This window comes from Cetorhinus maximus, chromosome 4 (assembly GCF_964194155.1).
Source record: "Cetorhinus maximus chromosome 4, sCetMax3.hap1.1, whole genome shotgun sequence".
NCBI lineage: Eukaryota > Metazoa > Chordata > Chondrichthyes > Lamniformes > Cetorhinidae > Cetorhinus > Cetorhinus maximus.
Genome location: NC_135882.1, coordinates 157,710,705 through 157,734,350, shown reverse-complemented (window position 1 = coordinate 157,734,350; position 23,646 = coordinate 157,710,705). Strand labels below are relative to the sequence as shown.

The 23,646-nt window shown below is 41.6% G+C and overlaps 1 protein-coding gene across 12 annotated transcripts in view; it reads right to left on the bottom strand.

Annotated features, from left to right (window-relative positions):
- LOC144679979 (receptor-type tyrosine-protein phosphatase mu) overlaps positions 1 to 23,646 on the bottom strand; it is an 855,381-nt gene that overhangs the window by 261,351 nt on the left and 570,384 nt on the right. For 7 of the 12 annotated variants that reach the window (XM_078541013.1, XM_078541014.1, XM_078541019.1 and 4 more), the window contains exons 12-15: positions 20,253 to 20,526; positions 14,949 to 14,985; positions 11,933 to 12,007; positions 1,335 to 1,470 (exon numbers count right to left, since the gene is read on the bottom strand). In XM_078541013.1, coding sequence (XP_078397139.1) covers positions 1,335 to 1,470; positions 11,933 to 12,007; positions 14,949 to 14,985; positions 20,253 to 20,526 — 522 coding nt within the window. The remainder of the gene's footprint in view (positions 1 to 1,334; positions 1,471 to 11,932; positions 12,008 to 14,948; positions 14,986 to 20,252; positions 20,527 to 23,646) is intronic. The other 5 variants (XM_078541017.1, XM_078541023.1, XM_078541018.1 and 2 more) reach the window with 1 other exon arrangement.

Genomic DNA, 23,646 nt, shown 5'->3' with positions numbered 1-23,646 from the left:
ATAAAACATTTACCTCACACATTTTCCCCATGCATCTTAATTCATACGTTAGATAATTGCTGGATGATTCTGGTTACTTCTGCAACTCACAGGTGTTTCCTATGAAACACAGACCCGGTAACTGAGACCAGTTTCAGCTCAGCTGCATTGCTATGGTGATATGTGTAGCATGTCACCGCTTCCAATTAGAATAGCATCCTGGGTCCTTTGTGAATCTCAAGGAGGAGAACAAAAATTGGAGTCTTTTCATTCTATTTCATCTTTATGAACATTTCAGGTTAGCTTTTGTGAGAATTAATTGGATAGATACCCAGCCAAATAATGCTTAACCATGAGCTACTTCAGTTGCTGGTCTATGCTGAAGTTAGGGTTATTATGTTACTACTGAGTCTGCTTACTGCATTATGAATCCTAATGGCCACGAGACATTAACAAAGGACTATAATGGCCGACAGTAAAATCTCAGTTCATTAGGGGTAAAACAAAGTTATCTTCTGCAATGATTTACCGGGTATGGATCACAAATCATATAAAAAGTGCATCTATGAAGGTCGTATTACATTGCCTGGCTCATAATGCAAGAATTTGCCCCAAGAATTTGGGTGCCTGATGTTAGGGCTCCTGATTTATATAGTATTCCCAGAGCGTCACCCCATGCCAGGAGCACCACAGAAATATTGAATTAAACTGATCCTGCATAGTCAGCTGACATCAGAACTGCACCAGGCAATGCCCAAGGACCTGTGCTGGAACCACATTTTCAACCCCCATGAACCTTTTCAGGGATAATAAACGTCACAGATTACAGCATAACTCTCTCTTCTTTTAAGAAAAACGCATTTGCGTATCATTTTACACTGATTCTGCCCCTAGTTTACAGTGACTTGTAAGAACATAAGAAACAGGAACAGGAGTAGACCATTCGGCCCCTCGAGCCTGATCCGCCATTCAATAAGATCATGGCTGATCTTCTTGTGTTTTGATTTCCATGTTCCCATCTAAGTCAAACTCTTTCCTTATTGCATGGGATCCTATGAGTTTTTATCGACATTTTAAGGATTGTATTCCAGTTCTTTCATGCATTTTTCTGTGAAGGTGGAAAACCAGTGGCCTTAGCAACGCACATATTTACTTTCTAAGAGGAATAAATGTGTTTCCCTTTTAATATATGGGCTCATTCAATGAAAATACTGTTAATAAATCCAAAACCATTTCTTTACATATACCGTGGTACCACAATCCTCAGAGCTGCATAAAGGGAGGGTGACTGCTAAGGAAAGGGATTAATTTTTCTGTGGCTGCACCCACTACTTCCTGCCGATTGTCTCACTTACCTTTTCTTCATGACCAAAACTATGCCGAGGAAAATGATGACAAACAGAAGAATTCCAGCAATAACCCCAGCGATTTTCACAGTGTGGTCCGTCTGCTTTTCCGGCTCTTCAGCGCTTGGTTTGCGCGTCGCACCTCCTGAAAGGCAGTAAATTCACATAGGAGGGAATTTAAAGAAACAGGAAGCACACGTTTTTCTCCACTCTTATGTAGGGCGGATAAAAATCTACCTTGAGCATTATCTCTCAAAGACACAGAGAAAAATAATTTTGGCCTTTAAATTACATGGTATGAAGATTTGTGTGCCATCACTTTAAGGCGCTCATATTAAAAAAAAAAGTGTGCTACATTAATGGAAATACCGACTGGTTTATTTTAAGTGAGTTAGCCAACTCACTCAAAACCCATTCACTTAGACAAAGTTAAAATCAGGTCCAGTGTCTCTATTAAAATAGCGGACACAGGAATTTATTATGCATGGGTTAAATGTTCATTTGCTGATCTTTAAACAACATCATTTCGAGGCCATTGATCCTTGAACAAGACAAAAGACACTCTTTTAATACTTCTTTCTTCCAGGTATATTTTATTGTGAAATATAGCACCATGATAAGCCGTAAAGTAAAAATATATCATGCAATTTTGCTCTTTGCAAAGACTTTTTAAGCATAAAATGGTTATCAATGCACAAACGGCAGTGAACCTTCAATAGCTCCATATTAACTGTCATTTCTATACCTTAACACTCTAGCCCGAGAGAGAAACAAATCCTCCATCCACTGTTGATTAGCGAGGACTTAACCCTCAAATATTTTCCATTAAATGACAATAATTCTTCCACATGTTGCTCCAGTATCTGAAGGAGTGAGATAAGCTCATTTGCCATGCATTCCCTCTCTATTGTTTTTCTCAAAACATTACAGTATTTGCCACCTATGAGAGATCCAAATCACAGCTACATCTCGTACGCAAACTGTTATTTCCAATTTATTCACAATCCGGCAACTACTGAATGATCACAGTCCTGGCAGAAACATTTAATATCTGTTTGAATGAGATAACTAGCGTCGAGGAGTGAGTGCCTTGGTGCTTGGAGGCTTTCTTTATCAACTACCATTTGTACTGTTTACCGTATAATGTGATGGAATGTCAAAATTACATTTGTTGAAATAGCCTTTCTCCCTGTAAATCAGTTCGCAATGAAAAATGCAGGGGACGTAGAATTTATTTTGTAACTGTTGCTCTTCCGTCCCCCGTGCCTCACACATCCACTCCCCACTGTATCATTGTATCATACAGCACAGAATGAGGCCATTCAGCCCTGTTACAATCTCCACAGAAACCGATAACTTTGAAAAATAAATCCAAACTTCCAATTAATAGCTGAAAGGATGATAAAAGATTTAACATTTTAAAACTTTGACTGTAACAAAAGACTAAAAGCACTATTGACTAAACACTATCTTAGTAAACAACTTATATTTTAAACCACAAAACAGAACATTCCCCTTTTCCTTTTAACACACCTCACATATAGACCTTACACTGTCCTTTAAGTAGACATTCAATTCACCCGGAACCAGTCCAAGGTGATTCTCAGCTACCGAAGGTTTACTTCTGTTCTTTTCCTTTCTAAGCCTGGGAATTTTTAATCTCAGAGCTGTCTTTTACAGTGAGGGTTTTCCCTGGAAATACTTCCTCTAGTGAGAGCTAGATGAATCCTCCAGCCTCATTTTAGCTCCTCATGAATTTGGTCTTGTCAATATGAGCATGAGCTCCCATTTGCATTCCTGCATGGTGAACCACAGTGTTTTCTGGCCTATAGCCACTCCCTATCTCCTGGATACTGGCAAAACTAACCTTGTTTGTGAGGTTTCAGAGATATCTCAGACATTTGCCCACTCAAAGTCCGTCTTCCAGGCAACATGAATCACATGGGTCTTGTATCACATGGGTCTTGTATCCAGGTAGAAATGCTGATTATCTACTCTTGAGACCCCCAACTCCCTTTTATCTTGGAAGTAAATGGGCAGTTTAAAGCACAATTATTTACAGTCTGACATTCCCAACACTTTCCTGAATCTCTGGAGCCTTATTGTCAATCTACTGCCAACACACAGGCTACTGCCATTGTCTTCAAGTGCAAATGCCTTGCATCTTCTTCCCAGTAAAATAACTTATGTCCCCTTCAATCTCTAACAATCAAACAACCGAGGCTTGCTCTCAGGCAGAATTCAGAACAGACTCCCCACCCCCTTCATTGTTTTGGATTGGGGGAGAGCGGATTTTAGTAAAATAAGGCAGGATCTGGCCAAGGTAGACTGGGAACAGCTACCTGTGGGAAAATCTACAGAAGAGCAGTGCGGCGGTGGTGGGTGGGGGGTTGGGGGGGGTGGGGGGGGGGGGGGGGGGGGTGGGGTTCAAAAAGGAAATGGGGACGGTACAGGCTCAACGTGTTCCCGCTAGGGTGATAGGAAGGAGTAACAAGCCCAGAGAACCATGGATGGCCAGAGATATTCAGGATATGATGAGAAGGAAAAGAGAGGCTTTTAGCAGGTATAAGGGGAGCAAATCAGCGGAGTGGAGTACAGAAAGTGCAGGGTGGAGCTTAAGAAAGCAATTAGGAGAGCAAAGAGGGGATATGAGAAAGCTCTGGCTGGTGAAAGTAGAGAAAATCCCAAGATATTCTATAAGTATATCAATGGGAAGAGGATAACCAGGGAAAGACTAGGGCCCATAAGGGACCAAGGGGGCAATCTATGGGTGGAGCCAGAGGACATCGCTAGAGTGTTGAATGAATATTTCACATCCGTCTTCACCCAAGAGAATGAGGATGAAGGTATGGAACTTGGGGAGAGACTGCGAGGTTCTTGAGCAAATTGATATAGGGAGTGACAAGGTATTGGAGGTGTTGGCAGGCTTAAAAGTGCACAAATCTCCAGGTCTGGATGGTTTGTGTTCCAGACTGCTGAGGGAGGCAAGGGAGGAGATCGCAGGGGTTCTGACCCAAATTTTTAATTCCTCTCTGGCCACGGGGGAGGTGCCAGAGGACTGGAGAACAGCTAATGTGGTTCCGCTATTTAAGAAGGGTTGTAGAGATAAGCCAGGGAACTACAGGCCAGTGAGTTTCATCTGTCTCCACTTGGAGAGGCAAGGTTTGATCAGGGATAGTCAGCATGGCTTTGTCAGAGAGAGGTCATGCCTAACAAATTTGATTGAATTTTTTGCGGAGGTGCCCAGGTGTGTAGATGAGGGTAGCGCAGTTGATGTAGTTTATATGGATTTCAGCAAAGCCTTTGACAAGGTCCCACATGGGAGACTCATAAAGGCAAATGCACATGGGGCACAGGGTAATTTGATAAACTGGATTCAAAATTGGCTTAGTTGTAGGAGAATGAGGGTGATGACAGAAGGCTGCTTTAGTGACTGGAAGCCAGCGTCCAGTGGCGTACCACAGGGATCTGCGCTGGGTCCCCTATTATTTGTCATTTATATAAACAACATAGATGACTATGTGGGGAGTAGGATTAGTAAGTTTGCAGATGACACAAAGATTGGCCGGGTGGTTAACAGTGAGGTTGAGTGTCTTGGGCTACAGGAAGATATAGACGGGATGGTGAAATGGGCAGATAAGTGGCAGATGGAATTTAACCCTGAAAAGCGTGAGGTGATACACTTTGGAAGGAGTAATTTGACAAGGAAGTATTCAATGAACGGCATGACACGAGGAAGTTCGGAGGAACAAAAGGACCTTGGCGTGTATGTCCATAGATCTCTGAAGGCAGAGGGGCATGTTAGTGGTGTGGTGAAAAAGGCATACAGGACACTTGCCTTTATCAATCATGGTATAGATTACAAAAGTAGGGAGGTCATGTTAGAGTTGTATAGAACCTTGGTGAGGTAACAGCTGGAGTACTGTGTGCAGTTCTGGTCGCCACATTATAGGAAGGATGTGATTGCACTGGAGGGGGTGCAGAGGAGGTTCACCAGGATGTTGCCTGGGATGAAACATTTAAGTTATGAAGAGAGGTTGGATAGACTTGGGTTGTTTTCGTTGGAGCAGAGAAGACTGAGGGGCAACCTGATAGAGGTGTACAAGATTATGAGGGGCATGGACAGGGTGGATAGGGAGCAGCTGTTCCCCTTAGTTGAAGGGTCAGTCACGAGGGAACATAAGTTCAAGGTGAGGGGCAGGAGGTTTAGAGGGGGATGTGAGGAAAATCTTTTTTACCCAGAGGGTGGTGACGGTCTGGAATGCACTGCCTGGGAGGGTGGTGGAGGCAGGTTGCCTCACATCCTTTAAAAAGTACCTGGATGAGCACTTGGCACGTCATAACATTCAAGGCTATGGGCCAAGTGTTGGTAAATGGTATTAGGTAGATAGGTCAGGTGTTTCTCACGTGTCGGTGTAGACTCGATGGGCTGAAGGGCCTCTTCTGCACCATGTGATTCTGTGATTTACCCTTAAATTAAAGACAAAGTCCAAAAACCTAACAATCTTTCAAACCTCAGCTCAATATGCCTGTGCTGATACTTTAGTAGAGCTCTCCTATTAGCCCCACTCCTTTCTTTCCTCACATAGTCCTATCATTTTGTCCTGTTCAAGCATTTATTCAATTTCCCTTTCAAAGTTACAATTTAATATTCAGACAGTGCATTCCGATCATAACAGCTTGCTGTGTTAAAGAAAAGTTTTCCTTATGCCGTCTCTGTTTCTTTTGTCAATGCCTAGAGACCTGGTAATTTTGTCCTTATTTATTTTTCAGTTAAAATATTAAAGCATTAACCATCTAATTTATTTCACTGTTAGACAACTGACTGATTGTCCTGAATTTTGACCTGAATTTCCAGTTGCTGGCATTATAGCCCATCTTTCAATTTATCAGCCAGGGGAAAAAAACCTCTAATCTTTCTCTCATGCTTTCCTTCAGACACTTGCCTCAATTGGGATAGAGCTCAGCCTGCTACCCTTGTTCAAGAATGAGTCTAAATGCCAGGCATCGGAAGGACATTTGTCCGGGAGCATTGCAATTCGGTTCCCACACAATGTCCACGTGCCAACGAGGATAGGTGAATCTAAACTGATTTTACATTTCTTCACCTAGAGATAGGAGGAGGTCGACCATAGCTTTCTACTTCACCTGCACCATTCTCCCAACAGTGATCGGCTCGGGTCAAATTATCTTAAACGTAGAAACTTGGAGCAGAAGTAGGCCTTTTGGCCCTTTGAGCCTGCTCCACCATTCAATATTATCATGGCTGATCCTCTATCTCTGCACCATGTTCCCGCTTTCTCTCCATACCCCTTGATGCCCCTAATATCCAAAAATTTATCCATTTCTTTCTTGAATATACTCAGTGACCCGGCCTCCACCGCATTTTGTGGGAGAGAATTCCATGGGTTGACCACCCTCGGAGTGAAGAAATCTTTCCTCATCTCAGTCCTAAATGGCCTGCCCCATATCCTGAGACTGCAGCCCCTGGTTCTAGACAGCCCAACCAGGGGAAACATCCGCCCTGTACCCATTCTTCTGAAATATGTGACTCAGACACCCACTGGCATTATCAACTGAGCAAAATGATGTGACTATATTTACACAACGGTGTCAATGTAACACAAGAAAACTGCAAGGGTGAAAGCATTTTCTATTTAGAGTTAATTTCCTTAAATAGTATTTTTGGAGTGAACTGAATTAGTTATCAATTTATGTATAGAAAACAAAAAAATATTGCCAGTCATTTGTTTCAATAAAGTATCATAGAACATTCTTACATGGTACACAATATGGAAGCTCTTAATATTTTCACATTATTGTGCCGCATCATGGCCAGGATAACCATGGCTGAAATGACAAATTTATCTCACAAATGCAAGAAAAAGAGGGGCAATAAATCATAAATGACATTGGAGCCTACTAAAATACATTCGGTTTGTGTTGCAGAAGGCACGAAAGTCTGTTTCAGTTTACGTCAGGCTCCTTTGAGACAGTTAACCCTGACCCTCTGCAACTGTACCCACAGAATTGCACAAGATTGAAATATAAAGCGGTTCAGCCTCTCGGGACAGAAGAGAAAAACCACCACAGTGGCTAAAATGTTTTGCATAGGACAACATAAGCTCATATTTAAATGAGTTACCACTTCTTTCAAATGTAGTCAACTGATGCTATATAGGTTTGTACACTAATTACTGCACAATAATTTCAGAGCTGTCAGTTTGGTAAGATCACCAGAATAACTAATAGTTAAGCAAACACAATTGTATTTTACATGTTCTATTCCTGGTTTTGTTTTATTTAAGCCTCATTCACATGTTGATTTTGGTGCGACGTTAAGTCATGCATTCCCTTCATGCCCATATTTGTGGATTGGCAACTATGAATCTTGTACGTTCACCAAAAAGTTATCTCAAGGCCATTGGTTTGTACTGTGTCGCCACCAAACTCCATTCTGGCATACCTGTCACCAAATGTACTCAGTCCTCGGAATACTTTTCACTGAAGGATATACACAGTGTACATAAATGTACCTTTTACCTCGACCTTAACTTAATCAGAAATGACCTGGAAAGAGAAGGGAGTTGTTGCTTGCTGTTCAAAATAACTTTATTTTTTATCTATCATCTAATTGGTTTTGGGTAATTTACTGACAGATTTAAGGCCTGAAGGACAGCCCATTCTTCAAACAGAGTAGACATTTTCCTAAATAAATATTCCATCTGGACATTGTGAACACAAAAAGATGCTATTTCAATAACTGTTTTCACAAAGAACTGTTTGTTTGACTGTTGGTTCTTTGACATTCCAATGAGATGTATCCTTGAGGCCTTTCAATGAAAAAGAATAAAAAGAAAGGCCTTTCATAGAGTTATAGAGGTCTACAGCACAGAAAAAGGCCTTTTGGCCCATCGCGTCTGTGCCGGTAAAACAAGTACCTAACCATTCTAATCCCATTTTCCAGCACTCGGCCCATAGCCTTGTATGCCATGGCATCGCAAGTGCACATCCAAATACTTCTTAAATGTTATGAGGGTTTCTGTCTCTACCATCCTTTCAGGCAGTGAGTTCCAGATTCCCATCACCCTCTGGGTGAAAAAATTCTTCCTCACATCCCCTCTAAACCTCCTGCCCTTACCTTAAACCTATGCCCCCTGGTTATTGATCCCTCCACCAAGGGGAAAAGTTCTTTCCTGTCTACCCTATCTGCCCCTCATAATTTTATACACCTCAGTCATGTCCCCCCTCAATCTCCTCTGCTCCAGGGAAAATAACCCCAGTCTATCCAATCTCTCTTCATAACTAAAACTCTCCAGCCCAGGCAACATCCTAGTAAATCTCCTCTGCGCTCTCTCTAGTGCAATCACATCCTTCCTATAATGCGATTCCAGAACTGCAGGCAATACTCTAGCTCTGGCCTAACCAACGTTTTATACAGTTCCAGCATAACCTCCCTGCTCTTATATTCTATGCCTCAGTTAATAAAGGCAAGTTTCCCATATGCCTTCTTAACCACCTTATCTACCTGTCCCGCTACCTTAAGGGACCGGTGGACATGTACACCAAGGTCCCTCTGATCCTCGGTACTTCCCAGGGTCCCACAAGTCATCATGTATTCCAATGCCTTGTTTGTCCTGCTCAAGTGCATCACCTCATACTTATCCGGATTAAATTCCATTCACCACTGATCAGCCCATCTGACCAGCCCATCTATATCCTCCTATAATCTAAGGCTATCCTCCTCACTATTTACCACCTCAACAATTTTTGTGTCATCCGCAAACTTACTGATCAACCCTCCTACATTCAAGTCTTAATCATTTATATATACCACAAACAGCAAGGGACCCAACACTGTGGGATCCCACTGAACACAGGCATCCAGTCACAAAAACACCCCTCAACCATCACCCTCTGCTTCCTGCCACTCAGCCAATTCTGGATCCAATTTGCCGAATTGCCTTGGATCCCATGGGCTTTTACCTTTGTTATCAGTCTCCCATGCAGGACCTTGCTGAAGTCCAAGTAGACTACATCAAATGCATTGCCCTCATCTACACACCTGGTCACCTCTTCGAAAAATTCAATCAAATTGGTCAGACATGACCTCCCCTTAACAAAACCATGCTGACTGTCCTTGATTAATTCCTGCCTCTCCAAGCGTAGATTAATTCTGTCCCTCAGAATTGATTCCAATAGTTTCCCCACCACTGAGGTTAGACTGACTGGCCTGTAGTTCCCTGGTTTATCCCTTCCTCCCTTCTTGAAGAACGATACCACATTGGCTGTCTTCCAGTCCTCTGGCATCTCTCCTGTGGCCAGAGAGGTATTGAAAATTATTGCCAGTGCCCCTGCTACCTCCCCCCTTGCCTCACTCAACAACCTGGGATACATTTCATCCGGGCCTGGAGATTTATCTACTTTTGAGCCTGCCAGACCACTTAGTACCTCCTCCCTTTCATGATCTCCAGGCATCCCAAAGTGCTTTACAGCCAATGAACTACTTTAAAGTGTGGTCATTGTTGTAATGGAGGAAATGTAGCAGCCAATTTGCACACAGTTAGATCATCCAAACAGAAGTGTGATAATGAACTGATCATCTGTTTTTAGTTATGTTGGTTGAGGGATAAATATTGGTCAGAATGTGCAGGAGAATTCCCCAGCTCTTCTTTGAATTAGTGCCACAGGATCTTTTATGTCCACCTGACAAGGCAGAAAAGGCCTTGATTTAACATCTCATCCAAAAGATGACACCACCAGATGTGCAGCACTCCCATGGAGTGCCAGTCAAGATTTGTGCTCAATTATGAGGAGTGGGACTTGAACCCACAGTCTTCTGACTGTAAGGTGAACGTGCAATCCACTGAGCCATGGGTGGCAACTAGTGGGACCTTGGAAAATATCTAAACTGTCCAAATAAAGGCCAGTGAAATATAGACATCCTGCCATAAGATGCCACTATCATATTTGATAAATGCTAAGACAACATCACATTTCCAATTTTTAAATTCTCTGTCAACTTCACTAGTAAATAGGGTGGTCATACATGCCAGCAAGGCTGAATCGTCTGAATGAGCTGAGATTAGCTGGTATTATATGGGAGGCACTATAATTGTTCATATTGCCACTGAGATAGGTAGATGGAAAATCAGTCAGAATTCCCTGTCTTGAGCAAACTTGGTTGATTCCTGCTAGAAGATGAGTATCTGCAGACATTCAATGGCAGAAGGTTTGGGCTTAACTGTGAAACTTTCACAGCTGAATAGCCTGCTCACCCACATTATTCCCCCTTTTCCTTAATTCTATCCAAAATCCAATCGATCTCTGTCTTGAACATACACAACTGAGCGTCCATAGCTTTCTAGTGCAGGAGAATTCCAAAGATTCACAATCCTTTGAGTGAAGACATTTCTCCTGGATGCTGGGGTTTTTCTGCTTGGAGCCAAGGATTTTGAGGCGGGATTTGATAGAGGCATACAGGGTTATGACAGATTAGATGAGGCAGATAGAGAAAAACTGTTCCCATTAGTTAATAGTACAAATGCAAGGGGATACAGATTTAAAGCTTTGGCAATAGATGCAGGAAGGGGGATTTGAGGTAAAACATTTTACACAGAGAGTGGTAATGACCTGGAACTTACTGCAAATATGGCGGTGGAAGCGGAGATGAGAAATGATTTCAAAAGGAAATTGGATGGGCTCTTGAGGGAAATAAACTTGCAAGGCTACGGAGCTAGAGAAACTCACTGGACTGCTCTATAGAAAGCCAACATGGACTCGATGAGCCGAATGGCCTTTTCTGTGCCATAATGACTCTATGACTCCTCTTCTCAGTCCTCAATGGCCAACCCCTTATTCTGAGACAGTGATCTCCAGTTCTAGACTCCCCAGCTTGGAGAAACATTCTCTCAGTATCTACCCTGTAAAACCTCTTACAAATTTTATATGTTTCAATTAGATCACCTTGCATTCTTCTAAACTCTGGGAATAAAGACTGAATCTACTCAGTCTCTCCTCACTAGACAATCCTCTCATCCCAGGAATCAGACTGGTGAACCGTTTCGAGGTGCTAGAGACATCTAGAGGCAGATCATTATTCCAGCAGCAATATTGTCTCTGCTTTGAGTCCATCAATGCAAAATTGTGTTCATGGAAATCTGGATAAATTCATGTTTCCAAATTCTAACTGTGCCAAAAGTATTCAAACGGTACTCCTGTTGCTTGTCCTGGAGGCCGGTTTAGCAATTTTTCCTTGGAAATAAATACAAGCAAATACAGTATTTCTCTGTCCAGTCACGATTTTGCGTAAGGTCGGGTAGCCATACATCTACACACATTAAGCCCAATGAACCATTCACAGACAAAATGCAATATGAAAGCATGCAGTGCAGAGATATCCTAAGTGCATGGGTTAGTTGCAAACTTCCAAGAGTAGACACAAAAGGTTCGACTGAATGTCAGGAGTGAGAACACAATGAGCTTGCTGTGTGGAAGGTGACAGAGAAAATAAAACCTCTGAAACTGAACAGAGAGAGAACGAAAGTGAGTGAAGAAGAGGCAAAAAGAATGGCAACGATGACTTGGTCTGTACTTGAACGTCTGACCTGTTAGTTGGTTGTCGCCTGCAGCAGGGGCGATGCGAATGTATGGTGTTGTAAGCTGAGTCACAATTATCGCAGCTAAGGCAAAGGAAGATTTTCCAGGTCAGCATGCATGAGAAAAAAGCCAGACTGAAGCTAGACTAGCAACAAGAATTACTTAGCGACCATATATATATATATGCTACTATATATCTAAGAAAGAGAGCATTACAGACAATGTAACTTGAAAATTAATGAAAAGAAAGACATGTTGCTGAAGCTTTTCATCTTGCACTCATCAAGGCTAACACAAGTCTTGCACCCATCAGGGCAAATGCAAGAATGCCAAATTTCAAACGATCACAACAATTTATATGACGGGTGAAAAGGTGCTAAATTGTTGGCAAGTTGACTCTGATTGGCCGGGGCAAGCAACAGGCCAATCAGAATTGACTTGCCAACCAATCAGCACTTTTTCTCCTGTCGCATAAGTTGTTGTGCTTGCCAAATTTTCAAACATTCTTTTATTCGTCCTGTGGACCGCAAGACGAAAAGCTTTGGCAACCTGTCTCTCTTTGCAGCAATATTCAAGTTTTCTACTGTCAAGTGACAATGTACTTTATTCTGTTGAAAACCCGTTTCTTTTGGATATAAAATAACATAAACTCTTGCATCAATTTATTAACCCTTAAAGAACTGTATTTTTGCCTGATTGACATTCAAGCCAGAAGAAATAATTGTTGAATTTACTTCGTAACTTACCTTAATATAGCTACTGTGCAAAACAAAATGCTACTGGTTTTTTCCTAATTTTTTCCAGATATTTTCCCTCCCATTCTTATACCAGAGAGCACAGGTGCCAGACCTTGGCATTTCAGCTAGAAACCATGCAAGAGAGGTTCATATTAACCAGGTCTCCAATTTCTCTCCCTCCTTCAACATGGATAATGTTTTGCCTTCCTTTCCTTGCTCAGATCTTGGCTGAGGTCACAGGCTCTCGCCTCACTTCTCCCTCTCCCCATCCTTGTGTTAAATGTTCTTCATCCTATTCAATACCTTGTTCTGCTGAGGCTTCCTCACAGCAACTCAACTGAGATTGGGATCAGATTATATGGGGAATCATGGACAGCACTCCTAGATCTTTTCAACCTTGAATATAGGAAGCTACTTAAGCCAAAACGACTATTATTGTGACTTATATTTTATTTTAAATTATCCTCTGATTTTCCCTCTTGCTGCCTTCCAAAAGCTGGGTCCTCAAAGTAGCTCCCGTTCTCCTGGCAGGATGGCTGGTCTAAGTCACTGGCCTTTTTACAGCTGCTGCCATTACTCTAGCTGGCAATTCAAGAGGTGAACTTGTTGCAGTGAACAGCAGTTTAATGCCTAGTGTGGTGACAAGATTCTTTCTAATTATGTTGCTGATGGATTGATTGATGAGCACTGAGATGCATAATCATTTTATGCTACTGTGCTGCTGCCTCATCACCTCATTTTAAAGCATGCTATTGTGTAAATGGTCTCCATAGTGACAATTACCATTTCTTTTGTTTTGCTTCAAACAGCGCTGTACTAGAAACCAAAAGGTCTAGAGAGTGATTTCCTTTTCCATCCGAGTTAATGTTACTTTGTGAGAAAAGTTTGGCACTTTGCAATGGACGTTCTGCATTTCATGGACCAACACAACACTAATTAGGATTGTTAACTGGCAGGCTTTGTGGCGTCGTGTAAGAACTGGCAACTTTGAAGTGACAGCAAGCAAGCTCATCGGCAATTTTTTTGTAATATATCATGGTTACAGTGGTTATTCCAGATTAAAAGCACTGTTCCCTCAAGCCATTCACTCTTAATGTTATTCACAAAGTCAATTTAAAATGGCCACCTTCATTTTTGGATGATGCAATCAAAGGTTGTCCGACGAATCACTGGCTCCAATTGGAAGCCCGCAAAAATAAATCCTAAATTTTTCTTTTTTTCCCAAATTCTCCCACCCTTTCTGGAATGTGCTAACTCCCATATGGTTCCATGGTTGCCAACAGGCCTCACCCAAATCTCTATTATTAATACGTAACCCTAGACAGGGAACAGTTCAATATCCACTGGGATTCCTCCCACTCACCACAAACGGCTGAAGAAAAATGACATAAACACCGTTTACTCTGGATTTCTGAGCTTTCGCGGCTCTGCCATTGAAGTTAAGGCTTACCCAAACTAAGCCTAATGCTCCTCGCACCTGATATTCACACAGTCCTTAAATTGTAAAAGCGAATGCAGGCAGTGGTTGAGACTAACTGCTGCTACTCAACTGGTTGCCAGTGCTGGGGCCATGTAAATCAGCACAGTGCTGGGGAAAAAAATGTGGAACTTGCCTGGTTTGTTCACTCAGTGTTACACTAGCCAGTGTTCAGACTCACTACACCTAAAGACGAGCTAACAAATATCATTTACATATGCACAACAGATGGTGAAAGGGTGAACATGAGAGCCGTGCTTTAACACACCAGTTTCATGGTCCCATTGCAAACCATTTCAGAATTCAGAGGTGGCTCCTTTCAAATTAAAAGCAGTCCTTTGAGGGTTAATAAAATCACAATAAATGGATACCTTAGTGCACCATGAAAGTAACAAAAGCAGAAAAAGAGTCACAGATTTCATCGAGTTACGAGCGTACAATCATACTCTGATGCGTGTAAAAAGCAATTTCATTTATTTAGAGCAGAGCGCAGTTAAACAAGGAGAAACAGCTACAAAAATTAATCATTAGAATAATTTTCAGTCATCCAGAGATAAGTAACACTTGCATAGATGAGCTGATGAAGCAAAAAAGAACGTACTAATTTTGACAAATCAGTTCACAAAGAACTGCTAGAGCATGTAGGAGACTTATGAAAGCAAAGAACGGAAAAAAGAAAACATTTTCATCAAAATTCTGGCTGTCTAGAATATACATACTGGTATGTATTTTAAATACCTCTTCAATCAGAAATGGATGAATGTTATGACAGGCGCCTGTGGTAAAAGAAAGGGGAGAACTAAGACATACCTTTTGTAGCCACCCTGACGCAGTCAATTTTGGTTTCCTGTGTCAAATGAAGAGGAAAACTGTCATTTCTGGTGCTTTAGCTAAAAGCAAACATAACTTCATCACCAATTCTATTTAAAATCCATTGATAAGATCGACCTGGAGGAACAGTGATGTGTTTGGCCACATATTAGCAACAGCCCTTAGTAAATTCAGCATGTACTCCAGCTGTTGACAATTGGAATGAAATGTACTTGGCATTTTAGATAAATACTTCAGTTAACATTTATCTGAACAACCGAAGATATTAATTGGCAAAGGCAGCGAACAGCCTTCACTTCAGCAACCCATTGACCTTGAGTGCTGTAGAGGGACAGCCTCGGCGACGTATCTGACAATTTTTTTTTTTAAAATCAATGGTGCTTTATTTTGTCATTGGCATAGCAATGTATAAAGGAAGCCATTGCTTTGCACTTCCACAATTCTATAAATAAGCATAGTTCATCAGAGGCTAATTTTACTTATGACTGCTGCAGGAATCTGAAAAGGATCAGGGAACAGCCATAAAGATGGATTTGATCTGTCTGACTATAGTTCATAAGGTCTCCTTTATTTAAACAGAAATCACAATGTAATAGACAAACACCAATTCTTCTTTTGAAGTATTTCCATAGGTGTATGCAATGACATTTTTGGGTTAGAAGGATATAACAATGTTCAGAATTGATTACTAAGGAAGCACTTAAGAACATAAGAGAGGAAAAAGGTCATTCAACACATTGCACTTGTTACTTCCAAATCACATGTACAATCTGCTACATCATGAGCTGTACCCAACCCACTTTATCTACAGAGGAAGGTTATAAAGCTTTCCCCTTTACCTCAAAACTAATGGTACATGAGATAAACCCTCCAAATTTTTCTGTAACTGCGCATTCTGGATTAGTTGGTCTTTCTGAACAACACACTTTCTAAACTACACAACCTGCAGGTTGTGAATCGGGGAGAGTGAATTAGGGTCCCTCAGGAAAGCAGACAGGGAAGTGGAGGGATCATATAGATGGTGATTGGAATAAGTTGCAGGTTTTGGGAATGAAGAAAGATGCGTTGGGGATTGCAGAGATTGGCGGATCAGCTGGTGAGAGTGAAAGGGAACATGTTATGGTTGAGTAAAGAGGGGAAGGACGTGCACTTAGAAGCACAGAAATGGAACACTTCCAGTTGACAGCCTTGTCAAGTATTAATACTAATAATCAACATTAATACGGTTGTAGAGCATTTTGAAAAGTCAAAGAACTGCTGAAAAAGAGATATGCTGTCAAAGCTTTTCATTTTGCACTCATCAGGACAGACACAATAATGCCAAATTTCAAAGGGAGTTACAATTTGTACTACATGAGAAAAACGTGCTGATTAGTTGACAAGTCGACACTGATTAGTTGAGGCATTGCCATGGAGAATGTACCAGAGAAGTAGGGGTCCGCCACGCTTATGTTTAACTTTTATGTTCCTTTTGCCTGCAGAGGACTGGACCCTGCGTATGAATATATGTAGCTTCTAGCAAATGTAATTGAGCCACATTACAAGCCCGGCTGATAATCTTAAATTGATTGTTAATGTAACCCTTAGGACGCTTAGGATTGTTCAGTGAGTGTTGTTCAATTGCAGAATCACATCTAACGTTAGACATTATGTTCTGAGTTTTGCAGCAGGGGCTGGTTGAGTATGGTCATCATTCTGCCTATTGCGAACAGCTGAAGGGCCATGCTGTTTGATACGATCCACCATCATTGGGGCATTTAGCCTATGTACCTGGCATTGCACCCGCACTGAAATTCATATTCCACATTATTCATCTGTATGGTAGGAAGGACATCATTTTGGCTAGATGGCAGCATCTCACTAGTTATAAATACTACTTGTGTTGCTCCTGCATAGTTAGCTTTACCTATTGCTCAAAGTTTTGAAATACCTTACTCTACCAGGATAACATAAGGTAGACTAGGCACTTTTCAGGTCTAAAATTGGCTCTTAGGCCCACTTATGAGTAAGTGTCATACGCAGTGAGTATGGTAAATTCTCCATGGCAATGCCTCGACTAATCACCATCGACTTTGTATGACTTGTTAGCCAATCAATACCCTTTTCTCATGCAGCATGAATTGTTGCTTCCTTTGAAATTTGGTATTCTTGCACCTGTCCTGATGAGTGCAAGACAAAAAAGCTTTGACAGCATGTCTCTTCTTCAGAAATACTCAAGTTCTGTACTACCAAGCGACTAAGTGTCAAAGTGCTTCACAGGATAAATTATATTTAAAATGCAGTGACAATTATTCTAGTGCTATGGGATCTTTAACATCATACCAATTAGACAGATAGGGCAACCTATGCAAAGGTCAGTGCTTTAACAAAGCAAGGTGTTTAGATAGCATGCACAAGCTCTGGTGGGTAAGGCTCAGGCCCATAACCTTCTGATCCAAAGAAGGCTACCAACTGAACTAAACTGAATTGAAAAGAAAAACAACTCCTCAATCACTTAATAATTTTATAATGAAGGTCAATTACTTGCCAAAGTAAAAAAAAAATAGATGCGCACTGAATCTTGAAGATGGTTAAACGTTCAAAGGAACAACAAACTGACATTGCTTCCGATCTTGCTCTAAGTAACTTGGGTAACAGTTCCCAACTGACAAGAAGCACACTAGACACTCAGTTAAAACACTGTAAAAGATCAGCGTTACTGTAAGGTGTTCATAACAAAAACACCCCAAAGAAATGCAATTATAAATATGAATTAATATTGCCCATTAATTATCTCCTAAAGGTGACAATTCTTTGCAATTTATATTCGAGCATATCAAAGGAATATTATTTTCTTTCAGTGTCTCTTTAGATTTGTTAAATGCTGATAGGCAATTGCTTTTAAATTTAGACTACTTTTCAAGGAATATTTACCTTTCTTAAAGAGGAGAAGAAAGCAGAAATAATCATACACTTAATTCAGCTCAAACTGCTTTGGTGCAGAGATTGTTAATTCATCTATTTTTAATTCTTTTTTCTTCTAACCCCCTGCTTCTCTGATTCAGAGGGTGTGCCCTTAATCTGCTCTCATGCCTCACACAGTGCTGCCTCATCACCAACACTCAACCTTATCCAAGAAAACACCCGAGGTGACTCAGCATCCTAGTTTCCATTTCCTCCATTGGGAAATCTCATCTTCCACTTGATGTCTACTAATAGGAATTCTGATGAATTAGCGGAGTGCTGAATAGGGGCACAGTCATGCATCTTTTCTGCTTTGCGCTAAAGCACATTATAGTACTAACAAGCAATGTCCCTGGACTGCCAGGCCAATACACAGAAATTATCCTTGAATAATATAGCCAATTTAGGTTTGGTGCCCTTTTGAAACACAGCAGATCTCTTCTTCTTTAATCTCCAATGGAACTGTAGGATGCACTGCAGAAATAGCACCTTCCAAACCCACAACCACTACCATCTAGAAGGACAAGGGCAGCAGAGAGATGGGAACACCACCACCTGGAGGTTCCCCTCCAAGTCACTCACCATCCTGACTTGGAAATATATCGCCGTTCCTTCACTGTCGCTGGCTCAGAACCTGGAATTCCCTCCCCAACAGCACTGTGGGTGTACCTACACCACATTGACTGCAGTGGTTCAAAAAGGCAGCTCATCGCCAACTTCTCAAGGGCAACTAGGGATGGGCAATAAATGCTGGCCCAGCCATTGAAGCCCACATCCCATGAATGAATTTTTAAAAACTTTGCGGAAAGTGAACTCTGTGGACAATAGATAAGGTCTGGGTCAGGCTTGGCTATGTTGCACCCAGATAATTGCGTTCCCAGCAACATTACCTTTCTAGTATCATACATGGTGATTGTCCACTTGGGTGAGGTGCCATAGGATTGCCTATTTCTATAAGACTCCACCCTACCATGATTTAACACCCTCAGGAATAGAGTAAGAAGAAATAGAAGAATGGAAAAGGTGCAATAAAAGGTTTATAATTTGCCAACCTAATACTCCTGTGTTCTATTAATAATTTTCTCAGGAGGCATGATATCTTTTTTGTCTATTCATTGGCTATGAGCACTGCTGGCTAGGCCAACATTTGTTGCCCATACCTATTTGCCTTTGAGAAGATGGCAGTGAGATGCCTTTTTGAATTGTTGCAGTCCATGTGGTGTAGCCACACCTACAGTGCTGTTAGGGAGGGATTTCCAAGATTTTGACCCAGAGGCAATGAAGAAACAGCAATATGGTTCTAAGTCAGGATGGTGTGTGACTTGGAGGGGTACTTGGAGGTGGTGTTGCCACCTGTCTGCTGCCCTTGTCGTTCTAGGTGGTAGATGTTGTGGTTTGGAAGGTGGTTTTGAAGAAGCCTTGAGGAGTTGCTGCAGTGCATTTTGTAGATGATATATATACTGCATTCATAGTGTACCAATGGTGAAGAAGTGAATGTTTAAGGTAATGGTTGTGGTGCCAATCAAGCAGGCTGCTTGTTCCTGGGTGGTTTCTTGAGTTTTATTGGAACTGCACTCATCCAGGCAGGTGGAGAGTATTCCATCACACTCCTGACTTGTAGATCGTGGAAAGGCTTTGCGGAGTTATTCGCTGCTCCATTCCCAGCCTCTAACCAAGCTTGTTGCCATGGTATTTATATAGCTGGTCCAATTAAATTTCTGGTCAATGAGGACTCAATTGATTGTCACCAGGATGTTGATAATGGGGGAAATTGACAATAGTAATGCAGCAATTTTAAGGAGGTGGTTAGATTCTCTTTTGCTGGAGATAGTCACTACCTGGCACTGGTGAGACATGAATGTTACTTGTTATCTCATAGTCGGCAGTTGCTACAGGAAACCAAATGTACCAATTTGATCAAAGTAGGCGTGCTTCTTGGATGTAGAGGGTTTTATATTTCAAGCAAACCTGCTTTACAGTAACTAAACTGCTGGATCACTTACTACTTTCCAGGTACCATAACAGAAGCCTTTGTTTCAGATAGCTCTCTACTCTTTGAGTCAATGTTTGAGCTAGTTGCTTCAGCATTGCAATATACCTTTATGTACGTGGCACTGCAGGCTTTGCCCATGTGGTTTTCACTAAGAACGGTACAGGCATAACTACCATGAAGCAGGCCATAACATGCCATAAGAGGAGCGAATGGGAAAGCCAATGGTTTCTCAGTTTTCATAAAGCATATGGACAAACAGATGACAGTATATTGACTAATATATGGAACCAAAATAAACATTGGGCATTTTATGGTTGTACCCAACATTTACAGCTGTAGACACTTACCCCATTGGCTTTGCTCACTGCTTGAAAGTAAATGCTGTAACTCTTATGAGGGAGTAGTGGGGCATTCCAGTAACCACTGTATGTCTTGTTATCTCCAACTGTGAATGGTTGGGCTACTTGAAGAGCATCTGGTGGAAATTCAGCAGCAAAGTAATGAGGGGAGTCTGAAATGGAGGCGTTCTGATAGGTGATGGGAATAAAGTAGCAGTCCAGAACATCAGTGGCCTTCTTGCTCCTGCGTGGACGCTCTTCCTCCACAATTACCTGATAGGCACTGATGATGAAACAGATAAAACACATGAACTAAAATATTAGCAAGATTAATTGATTGTAGCAACAATGACAACAGCTCCTCCCATGTCAAGGTGTATTCAATTTGGATTGCCAATTTGGTTGGGATTTTGATCCATTTTCCCATGAAAAGAACTTTGGCCTGATTTAAATTCAAAATGTTAGCTTTGAATTCGTGTTACGATCCCAGTTGCTGTTAACACTGGACAGTTCAGGTCCCACAGTTAAACCTGGCTTGATAGATCCTAACTTTGTTTTTCTTTCGAAACAGTGGAGGAAAATTACTGAGCAAATTCACTGGCGTCTGCTGACGAACTCTTAATACAAACAATAGAATATTTATTAAAACAAGAAAAAAGAGCTATATTACACTAGACAAAAAAGCTGAAAGACCTCAATACAAACAAGGAGTCGACTCAAATTCCCACTATCCCTTTACCCAAGCAATATCTTTACAGATGCATAAACCAGTGAAGAGTTACCACTAGCTTGACACAAAGGCTTCTCGCTTGGGACTGGCATAGTTGCAATTAGTTTTTTTCTGGTGAATTCCTAAGCATTCACTTGATGCTTCTCACCCATCTTGTATCTCATACTAAGACACCCAAATTTGTACTACTCACTGTTTCTTCAACTGCAGAGCAAACAAATGAATTCCCTAAACTCAGTCTTCCTCTGCTAAAGTGATCACTTTACTGAGTCTTATAACTGATTATTCAAACTACCTGTCCCAATAGCCTTGTAGTTTCTCTTCTCAGGGAGCTTAAAATCCCTGACTTCTCTCTCTGAAACACACTGAACACGTCCCCTCTAGACTCGTCTTTTCTCCTGTCTGACACACACTGGATCACTGTCGCTAGGCAACAGTAAAGTTCTTTTACTTTGTGTTTTTTTTAAGAATAACTTAACTTTCAAATCCTTTTAACCCATCTCTTTAACTTCAAGGGTGGTAAGACATTATTAAAAATGCATATTTAAAAACGGACCCAAAAGACCTGAAACCTTTTAGCCACATGTCTATCCAGACTCCCAGACACCAAGGTTCATAAACAAAACCTAAATGAAACTAGAAACAATTTTTACCTTTCCCAACACACAAATATATATAAATGCAACTTAAAATTATACATTGTTCATAATATTAGTTATAACTCTCAAGGAATTAAACTCACCACAGCGACCAGAGGATAGGTACAATGTGCATTTTAGTATATAGATCAGTTTATAGCATGTTGCTACTATTTATAACTAATACAGTAAGGGCTGGGTTTAATGTGGATTTAACGTATTCCCTACCTCCCCCATCAGAAAATTCTTGAGCTCACTGATTCAGAATCTGGCTGCCCCATAGCAACAACACACTAGGAGCAGCCTTTATTGATTCAAAGTGGGACTTCTGCCCCATCCGGGCGGAAGTCCCACCCTAGAGAGCTGCCAGCCAATCTGATTACAATCTGCAGTCTCAGCAGTGCCAAGGTTGAATGGTGGCCACTGCTGGGACTGCAGACAGTTACTGAAGAAGAAGTGTCATGGATTTTGAGGGAGAGGTGGAGGCAGGAGGGGTGCTTCTGATGGGTGCAGGGTGGCCCCAAATGAGGCATCCCTCCCTTCTTGCCCGACAGTAGCCCACGCAATGAAAGCTGCCAGGCTACCCGACTTGCCTCTGCCTTCCCCTGCTGCATATAAAATAGTGGCAGAGGTGGGATGAGGCCAATTAATGGCCACTTAAGGGCCTCTATAAGCCTAAGGGCGGGAGGGCTGCTTGATGCCTTCCCCACCCACTGTAATATGGCAGACAGGGTGGGGGAGTGGGTGGGGGGAGTGAGCAGGAAGGCAGTGGGAAGGCCACCTGCTTTATTTTACAAGATTCCCCCATCTTCAAATACACTGGCGGGGTGCCATAAAATCCAGCCCAAAAGAGTCAGCTGTTTCATCCTAGGCATAAGTCAAAATGGTCCCATTCATCTTGAGAACAGCAACAGCTAAGGATAGGATTTTGTGATTACATTTATGACAAAAATGCACTGACATTGCCTTTCCCTTGCCTTGACTTTGCTGATAGTCATTCACACCAAAATCTCCTCAGAATCTGATTAGCATACGCCACAATAAAGAATAAAGTTGGAAGTCAAATGGAAATCGGCAGAATGAAAGCAGAAAACATATACCATCGATCACCTTTAAGGCTCTCATCATCTTATTGATGTTAGGAAAATTAAAGAACATGACTGTCAAACCGTTACTTATGCACATTGGGCACAGCATATTTAAGTAAATTCAACTTTGGAAACGTTTCTCTTCTTATTGCAACAGATTCTGATGCCTTGAAAAAAAAGGTAAAAAATGTAGCAAATGTACTTTGCATCAGAATTTCAATATGTTAGTGATGAACAGCTTTTATGCAGGTACAAAGCCAGGATAAGGGGGCGGGGGGTGAGGGGAGGGGCGCGGGTGTGCGGGCAAGAGAAAGAGCTTTTTTGTGAAAGGCAGTGGGCAGGGATGTTTTTTTTATTCTTTCATGGGCTCTAAGTGTCAGTGGCAAGGCCAGCATTTGTTACCCATCCCTAATTGCCCTTTAACTGAGTGGTTAACTGGGCCATTTCAGAGAGAAATTGAAAGTCAACCGCATGTCGACAGGCCAGACTGGGTAAAGTTGAGAGATTTCCATCCCTGAAGGAAATTAGTGAACCAGTTGGAGTTTTACAACCATCAATAATAACTTCATGGTCACCATTACTGTGTCTAGCTTTCAATTCTGGATTTTGCTTTTCCTTCATCAACCAAATATATTAGAATTCAGGTTCTACTAGCAGCTGTGGTGAGATTTGAACACATGTCCCCAGGGTGTTAGCCTGAGCCTCCTGATTATTAGGTCAGTTATATTACCACTATGCCACCATTGCCCCCACGATAAAAGAGTGAAGGTGCAAGGTAAATGGAACTAGTGTAGAAACAAAAGATGGATCAGAACAGTAGAGGCTGCATGAGGAAAGAAGGGAACTCTGTAAATGAGAAGGTTGCCATGGCCCAGGAATATTGTAGAAGAGAGACAGGTTAACCATAGGGTGAGGATCACCCTGCTGGCCATGTATTGATAGGAGAG